The sequence below is a fragment of the Triticum aestivum genome, chromosome 4B, assembly GCF_018294505.1.
Source record: "Triticum aestivum cultivar Chinese Spring chromosome 4B, IWGSC CS RefSeq v2.1, whole genome shotgun sequence".
Classification (NCBI taxonomy): domain Eukaryota; kingdom Viridiplantae; phylum Streptophyta; class Magnoliopsida; order Poales; family Poaceae; genus Triticum; species Triticum aestivum.
Genome location: NC_057804.1, coordinates 98,432,029 through 98,442,602, shown reverse-complemented (window position 1 = coordinate 98,442,602; position 10,574 = coordinate 98,432,029). Strand labels below are relative to the sequence as shown.

Sequence of the window (10,574 nt, the reverse complement as noted above, 5' to 3'; positions counted from 1 at the left end):
AAGCTTTGTTTCAAATGGGGCCTACTAAGGCGCCAGGGCCTGACGGATTACCTGCACTTTTTTACCAACGACACTGGTCTCTGGTAAAGGATGATGTGTGCCGGGCGATTAAGGATTTCTTATATGGGGAGGCAGCTCCTGAGGCGTTCAATGAAACGGTAATTGTCATGATTCCTAAAGTTAACTCACCGGAGTTGCTTACTCAATTCAGACCCATCAGCCTGTGTAATGTTCTTTATAAAATTGCAACGAAGGTCTTGGAAAATAGGTTAAAGTGTCTTCTTCCTGTCCTTATTTTCGAGGAACAAAGTGCATTTGTACCCGGCCGATTGATCACTGACAATGTCCTGGTGGCATATGAGTGTGTGCATGCTATTCGTAACAGGAAGAGGAAAAAGCACTTGTGCGTGGTCAAGCTTGATATGATGAAGGCATACGATAGGGTCGAGTGGACCTTCCTGCAACAGATGTTAGTGCGAGTGGGATTTGCTCCAGAATGGATTTCCATGATCATGCGGTGTGTGACTACAGCAAGGTTCTCTGTAAAGCTCAACGGAGGCCTCTCGAGAGGATTCATCCCCTCTCGTGGACTTAGGCAGGGGGGCCCGTTATCGCCGTACCTTTTTCTGTTTTGTGTTGAAGGTTTTTCTGCTCTGTTAAGAAAGGCGCAAGAGGAAAAGCTGATCAAGGGTGTTTCTTTTGGGAGAACTGGCCCCCATGTTACACATCTTCTGTTTGCTGACGATAGTATTGTCTTCCTTGAGGGATCCACTGAAAATATGCTGGCCTTGAATGAGATTCTAAGGAATTATCAGGAAGCGTCTGGCCAACGCATTAATTTGCAGAAGTCAGCAATTTTCTTCGGCAAAGGGAGTCAAGAGGATGCAAAGGTACAACTAAAAAATGCTCTGGGCGTGCATAATGAAGCGCTCAGTGAGAGATATTTGGGCCTCCCAACACTGGTTGGTAGGTCCAAAGAAGGGACTTTCAAGTACGTTACTGAGTGTTCAAAAGGAAAAGTTAATGGGTTGAAAGGTCAAGGACTGTCTAAGGCTGCACGAGAGGTACTAGTAAAATCTGTCCTCCAAGCTACACCTACTTACACCATGAGTTGTTTTCATCTCACAAAGAAAATGTGCCGGAACCTGACTTCGATCTCGTCAAAATTCTGGTGGGGTGCAACGAATGGTGATAAGAAAGTGCATTGGATTTCATGGGAGAAGATGTGTGCAGCAAAATGTGATGGTGGTCTTGGCTTTAGAGACCCGGAAGCGTTTAATCAAGCTCTCCTAGCAAAGCAGGCATGGAGGATCTTGCTATATCCAGCCTCGCTGTGTGTAGGCCTGGACGGAACGAGCGGGCTTTTGGGCCCGCTCGTGGCCCGTTGAGGACCGGACCGCACGGTCCAGGACCGGTAGGAAAACTGGTCGGTCCGGGCTGCGATATTGGGCCCGAAAAAATGTCGGTCCGGTCCGGTCTTTAACCGAGCCGCTCGGTCGGACCGAGGGATCGCTGTCACCGCCGCCGCCGTTCCTCGTCGTCGCGGACACCGGTAGCCCCTTGGCGAACTACCATGTCCCCGAGCTTCCCCATTCCTTCCTTCCTCTCCTCCCCGTGCGCCGCATCTTCTGGCCGCCAGTCGCCATCGCTATCGTGCTTAGACTGCTGCCGATCTGGAGTTCTCGAACATGACCTTGACCCCAACTTGCGGCTGCATGAGCCGAAATCGTGCCATGAAAGGAGCTGCAGGTCAAGATGTTTCCCTTACAACTGAGAGGAACGAAAAGTGGCATCCCACGTCCACCCGTACGTAGCTATGTTGCCGCTGCATGAGCTCAAATCATGCCATGCCACGATCTCCCACAACCGCCTGATCTAACCTGAAACTAAGTCAAGAGGTGGGCATGCACACGTTGCATGGCGAGTGATTTCTCCGGAAGTGGGCATGCACCGGGAGATTCAGAAAATTCAGTTTCGTCAGATTCAGAAAATTCAGTTTCGTCAGATACAGAACACGAACTGGGAGATTCAGCAAATTCAGTTTCGTCAGATTCAGAAAATTCAGTTTCGTCGGATACAGAACACGAACTGGGAGATTCAGAAAATTCAGTTTCGTCAGATTCAGAAAATTCAGTTCGTCAGTTTCATCCAGGATTCAACAGATGACTAACCTGCAGCTAACCAGGACCTAAGCTGCAGCTACCTAGGACCCAAATAACTAACTAGGACCTAAACAGCAGCTAGCAGAACTAGTGGCATCGGTCCACACGGTCCTCAAAAGCTTGACCGAGCCAGCACCCTTTCGGTCCGGTCCTGGAAAAGGAGCTCGCTGGACAGCTCGGTCCGGTCCGGACCGGACCGCTGGCGGCCGGTCCAAACGCCGGCTCGGACCGGGACCGAACCGGACCGGACCATGTCCAGGCTGAGCTGTGTGCACGTGTCCTCAAGGCGAGATACTTTCCGGATAACTCCATCATGTCGGCTACGTGCCCCTCGGGGGGGTCGTTCACTTTTAGAAGTATACTACATGGGCGTGACCTGCTGCGAGAGGGGCTGATTTGGAGAGTCGGATATGGGTCCAAGATTAATGTTCATCATGACAATTGGATCCCTAGGAGCGGGAGTATGAATCCATTGGGAGCCGTATATGTCCAGGGAGTGACAAGGGTGGCGGATCTGCTGTCACCGGATGGCACCTCGTGGAGTTCAGCTCGGGTTGATGAGATGTTCTCCCCTGATGATGCGGCTGACATAAAACAAATTGCAGTTGGTGGACCGGGAACAGAAGACACTTTAGCTTGGAACTATACTAAGAATGGGGTGTTCTCGGTGCGCTCGGCCTACCACCTCAGAATGACTATGAACAAGGTGAGATCCGGATAGCCGGAATCGTCAAGCTCTGTAAGCAGACACAAAGGTTATCTGGGGCTGTGGGATACTAGTGCACCGAACAAAGCAAAAATTCACATGTGGAGGGTCATTAGGAACGGCCTGGCTGTCGGGGTTGAACTCCATCGCAGGCGTATCAAACCAGGGGTGTTTTGTGTGGTATGCGGGCGAGAGGAAACGATCTTGCATCGATTTTGGTCATGCCAGCACTCGGTTCAGTTTTGGAGCCAGCTTCGCTCGGAAAAGGGAGTCTCGGTGGCAGCCCCACCGATCTTCACAGCCTCCCAGAGTGAGTTGGCCAACTGGCTGCTCGAATGGTTCGCCACGGCCAACGAGGATGAAAGGGAGATGATGATCCATTCTGTATATGCTATGTGGCTAGCTCGTAATGAGACAAGAGATGGAAGGAGGATTGAAGCCCCACATGAAATCATAGAGAGAGTTTGCTCTCACGTGAAGGAATGGAGAGAGGTTCATGCAAAGTCTCCCAGAATCACCAAACCAGCGGCCGTTCAACGGTGGTCTGCGCCAGATGAGGGGTGGATGAAAGCGAATTCCGATGGAGCGATTTCAAGACACGGTGGAAGAGCGGGAGGAGGAGTAGTGCTGCGAGATGCGAATGATGGCTTCCTGGCGTGTGCGTGTCACCTGTTCCCGCAGGTGGTCGATCCTGAAGTGGCCGAGATCATGGCATGCAAACGGGCCCTTCGGGTAGCAGCGGATATCAATGTGCAAAAAGTACATCTTGAACTGGACTGCCAGTCGCTTGTACATGTGCTCAAACAACCAGAGAAGAACTTGTCAGTAATGGGACCGTGGCTTGAGGAGATCAAGACGATGCTCCTTTCGTTTGAAGATTTCAGAGTTTCTTGGATTAGGCGTTCAGCAAATGTTGCCGCGCATAAATTAGCAAAAGTAGGTGTAGGTGAAGAACTTTGTAGGATTTGGGTTGGTGCACCTCCAGATTGTATTCTGGATGTAATTGCGGACGAGATCCCAAACTTCGTTTTAAGGTAATAAAGCGGCGACATTTACCTAAAAAAAAAGTCGTGGTGCATGTCACGAACCAACGAAATCGAACATGCCCCCAACAGGAAAACGGTCCCACTAGTGGCCAGTTGCGAAAGGGCCTTGCCAGGATATACAACATGCATATACGCCGAGGGATAATGACTTTTATTAGGAAATACTACGTGTAATAAATGCAGTTTGTGGATCCAGAGGGAGGATAACGGTGGGGATATAGAGACGTGAGGGTGTCGTCCACCAAAACGACTATTTGCTCCATTGTCCAATGTGCGTCTATTTATACGAGGCGTTAGTTTCGTCGAGAAACCTACTTGTTCTTTTTTGGAGGAAGAGAATCGATCTGTGTTTTGTGTGGAGGTTGCGATGACGGGAGGACTCGAAGCCCGGCCAAGCAAGAAGCGGCGGCAGTCCGGCTCCGGCCTGGCGGAATTTGTCACGCGAATCACCAAGCACCTCGCCGACGCGAGCCCTCGCGGCAACATGGTCTTCTCGCCGCTGTCCATCTACGCCGCGGTCGCGCTGCTGGCGCCCGGCGCCCGAGGGGAGACCTTGGACGAGATCCTCCGCCTCCTTGGCGTCCATTCCCGCGACGAGCTCGAGGATCTCATCTCGCGCGTGGCGGCGGACGCGCTCAAGGACCAGTCGCAGTCTGGCGGGCCGAGCGTGGCGTTTGCGTGCGGCGTGTGGAACGACAAGGCGCGGCCGCTCAAGACGGCGTACCGCGAAACCATCGTCGGCACGTACAAGGCGAAGTCACGCGCCGTCGACTTCCGGGGAAACGCGGGGAAAGCGGCTCGGCGGATCAACGCCTGGGCCGCGCGGGTCACCGGAAACCTTATCACCGCCATCGTTTCACCGAAATCCTTTGGCCCGGCGACAGACGTCGTGCTCGGCAACGCCATATACTTCAAAGGAAAATGGGACCTGCCGTTCTACCAGAGGATGACCAAGGACAGGCCGTTCCACAGGCTCGACGGCACCACCGTCGACGCCCCCTTCATGCGCAACTCCGGCCGTCACTTCATCGCCGTGTACGACGGGTTCAAGGTCCTCAAGCTGCGGTACGAGATGCCACGAGCCAAGCCATTGGGATGGACGGTTAACTTCAAAAAAACCACCCCGCGGTACTCGATGTGCATCTTCCTCCCTGATGCGTACGACGGCCTCCAGGGCCTTGTCGAGGAGATAACCTCCCGTCCGACCTTCCTGCACGAGCACCTGCCGACGAGCCAGGTCAGGGTCGGCGAGTTCGGGGTTCCCAAGTTCAAGCTTTCTTTCCAGAGCAGTGTCATCCAAACTCTCAAACACCTAGGGCTACTGTTGCCGTTCGGCATGGGTGCTGACTTGTCGGACATGGTGGAGGACGACGGCTCCGGCTTACCTCTGGTTGTGAATGACGTTTTTCATAAGGCTGTCATTGAGGTAAACGAGCAAGGGACTGAAGCTGCAGCTGACACCACGACGAAAATATATGGATTAGCGATGCCGCGGCCGACGCCAACAACGGATTTCGTCGCCGATCATCCCTTCGCGTATTTCATATTCGAAGAGGCGTCAGGTGCAATCATCTTCGCAGGGCATGTCGTCGACCCTAGCAGTGGCGGAGACAGCCAGGTGCGGATTGGACGACCGAGAAAGGGGTGAAAACTAATGAGCGGGGGCAGCCTCCTGCTGATGGCACCAGCGTCGACGGGAGTAACAATAAGATGGTTGTTCTTACGAAAAGTTTATCTTCTACCCGCTTTATTAGCAGTTGCATATTCTGAAGACATGCATTCTAGCTCATTTTGAGAGCTTTCTTATATAATGAATAATTTTTAATATCTTCTACGCTTTGTTAATTGTGGATCTACTATCATTATTGTGAACAAGTATATAGTTTCTTGGGACCTCACTGAAATTTTGGTATTTACCATGGTCCGCAAAATTTGGTTCCCCGCAACTGAGGCACACACGGACATCGCTCCCGTGCGGCTCCTGCGGCCGCACCGGGGCGCCCAGATCCAATCGCCGGAGACCTTCCCTACCTTCCCACCTCCCCTCGCCGCCGCCGGAGGGCGTCCCCGGGCAAAGCCCGGGCGGCACGGCGGCGGCGGGGCTGTTTCAGCGGCGTGGTCGCGTCGGATTCCGTGAGCTCGGCTGTGAGCTTCAGCGGCTGGGCTTTTCTTCCCCGAAGCGGATGTGGATTGGCGTCGGCGGCTGCTGCCGGCGGTGGGTATGGGCAAGGCATGGGCGTGCGGTGTGAAGCCTCTGGGCGGCGTGCGGCGTGGAGGCCCAGGGGTGGTGCGCCGCGGGCGAGGTGCGAGGCGGCCCGGGGCGGCTCGGATCTGGCCGTTGGGCGACGCGATGAGGCGTTCGCCATGTGGAGCTGCACGGCAGCAGAGGGGTGGCTGGGCGTGGACGCGAGGGCCGCGTTTTCACGTCTGGCGCTTGGAGGTGCATCGGTGGGCGCGCGTTGGCGCAGTTGCGGGCTGCGGCGCGGCTGGATCTTCGGGCGGCGCTCCACTATAGCCTACATCCGCATGGTGCTGGCAGGCCGCGGTGGCTCAGTCTGCGATGGGAGGCCTTGGATCCGGCCAGGATCCGGCCAGCTGTGGTCAGATCTGGCTTGGCGGCTGGATTTGATGGCTGGACGCTTGCTGCGGCGGCTCCTAGCCGTTCTTCATCGGCAAGCTGATCTGTGGGTGGTGATGCATTGCTGGAGGTTCAGCTGGTTTGGTCAGGGCATTGTGCTACTACACCGAGCGAAAGCTTTGACTCTGGTTTTGGCCGGAGCCGGCAGACGGCGGCGCTCGTGGGCGTCGTGACCTTCTTGAAGGCGTTGTCGTGGTGAAGTGCTCATCTCCCTACCGACCCTTTCTCCGAGGGAAACCTCAGATCCGTGCATTCATGGATCAGACGATGGCGGCGTCATGCGTCGTGCCCCTCTTGAGGTCTTTGTCTTTGGAGGTGGGGATCAGTTGGAGGGACTAGTGGCGGGTGTGCCAGAGTGGTGAGTTTGTGGCGAGGCTTCTGTGGTAACGATGGCGGTGGTGAGCGAGGTCGGAGGTACGACAATGGTTGTGTTAGTCGGCTCTTCTTCGGCGTGTTCGTGGGATTGCCTTAGCCCATTTGTTGCTGTGAAGTCGGAGCTGAGGAGGCGGGGCCCTTGTGGCAACGATGACGAGTAGCAGGTGGTCTGTTCAGCGGTCTTTCATGGCGCCAACCTTGCATATTTCTTCTTCGTAGCTCTCTGTCAGAGTCGGAGCTGCGCTGTCCTCGACGCGGGTGGTTGAGTTTTGGTGCGGAGCTTCATTTGTCTCCACATGACCTCTATGGTGTGTGTTGTGTTGATGCTCGTCTACGGTAAAGTCGGAGTCGTTTGCTCGGGAATTAGAGATGGCGATGACGCCGCTGGAGGAGAAGTGATGACGATGACACGTGTGTGCTAGCTCGACGAGGCCCACTTCAGACAGGGGTGTATGGGGGTATTCTATGTGTGCCGCTTAGCGGATTGTGACGGTTTTCGCCCGGTTTTCCGTTAATTAACTGGGCAATTCTCTTCTACTTAATTAATGGATGAGGCAAATCTTTTGCCTCCGTTTCAAAAAAAAAAATTGGTTCCCCACCCCCTCCTTCGTTTGGAATAATCCAAACCAAATTGGTACTTTGCTTGGAAACCATGTTCTGCAAATCATGTCTTGCATTAATCCAATGAAATGAAATAAAACCTTACTAAAATATCAACTAAATTAAAACTTTCCTTGTCTTCCCATACCCAAATCAAATCTTCTCAAATCTCAACTAATCAAAATATTCCTTGCCTTTTCTACTCATACTCAAATCAAATTAAATCTTACCAAAATCTAGAATATGGTAGGTGCAATGTACATGTGGGAAACCATTTTTGTACCAGAATATGTATGTCCGGTTGCAACATACGAACAATCGACTAGTGCTGCTAACATAGTGGATGTTATTATTCGCCATCCCATCCGTTTTGCTTGACCTGACCAGGGTAGTGACTAGGCTTAGATCTGCTGGTGATAAATTTATATGACTTCAAATACATAGTTTGGTAATCTAAAATGTTTAATAGCCTAAGCCGTAATCTAAAATGTTTGCTAATGTATTTGGCAACTGGTTACATGGGATAGATTACAGGTTCAGAACTATTCTTAGGGTGGGAGCGCTTGCCGTTATTTGGTCGCTTTGGCTATGTAGAAATGATCAGGTGTTTAACGATAAAAGTACTTCTCTGATGCAGGTTATCTACAGGTGTACTGGGACTCTTCGTTTATGGTCCTCTCTACAACGTGTGGAGAATCGAGGCCTGTTTGCGGAGATGTGTACACGATTGAAGGATACGGTGAGGGATACTTTTACCCAACATGGATGGCAGCATGATCTTAGGATTGGCCCACCTCCGCTTTAGGCGTTATACATGTTGGGTTTCGTAGTAATTTCAAAAAATTTCCTACGCACACGCAAGATCATGTGATGCATAGCAACGAGGGGAAGAGTATTGCCTACGTACCCTACGCAGACCGACTGCGGAAGCGATGACACGACGTAGAGAAAGTAGTCGTACGTCTTCACGATCCAACCGATCAAGCACCGAAACTACGGCACCTCCGAGTTCGAGCACACGTTCAGCTCGATGACGATCCCCGGACTCCGATCCAGCAAAGTGTCGGGGAAGAGTTCCGTCAGCACAACGGCGTGGTGACGATCTTGATGAACTACAGCAGCAGGGCTTCGCCTAAACTCCGCTACAGTATTATCGAGGAATATGGTGGCAGGGGGCACCGCACACGGCTAAGGAATCGATCACGTGGATCAACTTGTGTCAACTTGTGTGTTTAGAGGTGCCCCTGCCTCCGTATATAAAGGAGCCAAGGGGGGAGGGTGCGCCGGCCAAGAGGGAGAGGCGCAGGAGGAGTCCTACTCCTACCGGGAGTAGGACTCCCCCCCCCCCCCAATCCTATTCCAACTAGGATTCCCAAGGGGGAAAGAGGGAGAGGGGTGGCCGGCCACCTCTCCTAGTCCTAATAGGACTAGGGGAAGGGGGGAGGCGCGCAGCCCCCTTGGGCTGCCCCTTTCTCCTTTCCACTAAGGCCCATGATGGCCCATATGGCTCCCGGGGGGTTCCGGTAACCTCCCGGTAACCCGGTAAAATCCCGATTTCACCCGGAACACTTCCGATGTCCAAACATAGACTTCCAATATATCAATCTTTATGTCTCGACCATTTCGAGACTCCTCGTCATGTCCGTGATCACATCCGGGACTCCGAACAACCTTCGGTACATCAAAATGCATAAACTCATAATATAACTGTCATCGTAACCTTAAGCGTGCGGACCCTACGGGTTCGAGAACAATGTAGACATGACCGAGACACGTCTCCGGTCAATAACCAATAGCGGGACCTGGATGCCCATATTGGCTCCTACATATTCTACGAAGATCTTTATCGGTCAGACCGCATAACAACATACGTTGTTCCCTTTGTCATCGGTATGTTACTTGCCCGAGATTCGATCGTCGGTATCCAATACCTAGTTCAATCTCGTTACCGGCAAGTCTCTTTACTCGTTCCGTAATACATCATCTCACAACTAACATATTAGTTGTAATGCTTGCAAGGCTTATGTGATGTGTATTACCGAGAGGGCCCAGAGATACCTCTCCGACAATCGGAGTGACAAATCCTAATCTCGAAATACGCCAACCCAACATCGACCATTGGAGACACCTGTAGTACTCCTTTATAATCACCCAGTTACGTTGTGACGTTTGGTAGTACCCAAAGTGTTCCTCCGGTAAACGGGAGTTGCATAATCTCATAGTCATAGGAACATGTATAAGTCATGAAGAAAGCAATAGCAACATACTAAACGATCGGGTGCTAAGCTAATGGAATGGGTCATGTCAATCAGATCATTCAACTAATGATGTGACCTCGTTAATCAAATAACAACTCATTGTTCATGGTCAGGAAACATAACCATCTTTGATTAACGAGCTAGTCAAGTAGAGGCATACTAGTGACACTTTATTTGTCTATGTATTCACACATGTATTATGTTTCCGGTTAATACAATTCTAGCATGAATAATAAACATTTATCATGATTATAAGGAAATAAATAATAACTTTATTATTGCCTCTAGGGCATATTTCCTTCAGTCTCCCACTTGCACTAGAGTCAATAATCTAGTTCACATCGCCATGTGATTTAACAGCAATAGTTCACATCACCATGTGATTAACACCCATAGTTCACATCGATATGTGATCAACACCCAAAGGGTTTTACTAGATTGAGTCATCTAGTTCACATCGCTATGTGATTAACATCCAAAGAGTACTAAGGTGTGATCATGTTTTGCTCGTGAGAGAAGCTTAGTCAACGGGTCTGTCACATTCAGAGCCGTATGTATTTTGCAAATATTCTATGTCTACAATGCTCTGTGCGGAGCTACTCTAGCTAATTGCTCCCACTTTCAATATGTATCCAGATTGAGACTTAGAGTCATCTGGATCAGTGTAAAAGTTTGCACTGATGTAATTTTTTACAACAAACTCTTTTATCACCTCCATAATCGAGAAACATCTCCTTAGTCCTTACTAAGGATATTCTTGACCAATGTCCAGTGATCTACTCCTAGATC

The 10,574-nt window shown here is 51.2% G+C and overlaps 1 protein-coding gene across 1 annotated transcript; it reads left to right on the top strand.

Annotated features, from left to right (window-relative positions):
- Positions 1-4,240: 4,240 nt before the first annotated feature.
- On the top strand, positions 4,241-5,680 carry LOC123094548 (putative serpin-Z8). Its single transcript, XM_044516526.1, has one exon. The coding sequence runs from the start codon at positions 4,282-4,284 to the stop codon at positions 5,560-5,562; it is 1,281 nt and encodes a 426-aa protein (XP_044372461.1). The 5' UTR covers positions 4,241-4,281; the 3' UTR covers positions 5,563-5,680.
- Positions 5,681-10,574: the final 4,894 nt, after the last annotated feature.

Bases quoted from the DNA above. Each gene is read 5' to 3' on its own strand.
- LOC123094548 (XM_044516526.1), top strand. From the start codon at position 4,282: ATGACGGGAGGACTCGAAGCCCGGCCAAGCAAGAAGCGGCGGCAGTCC.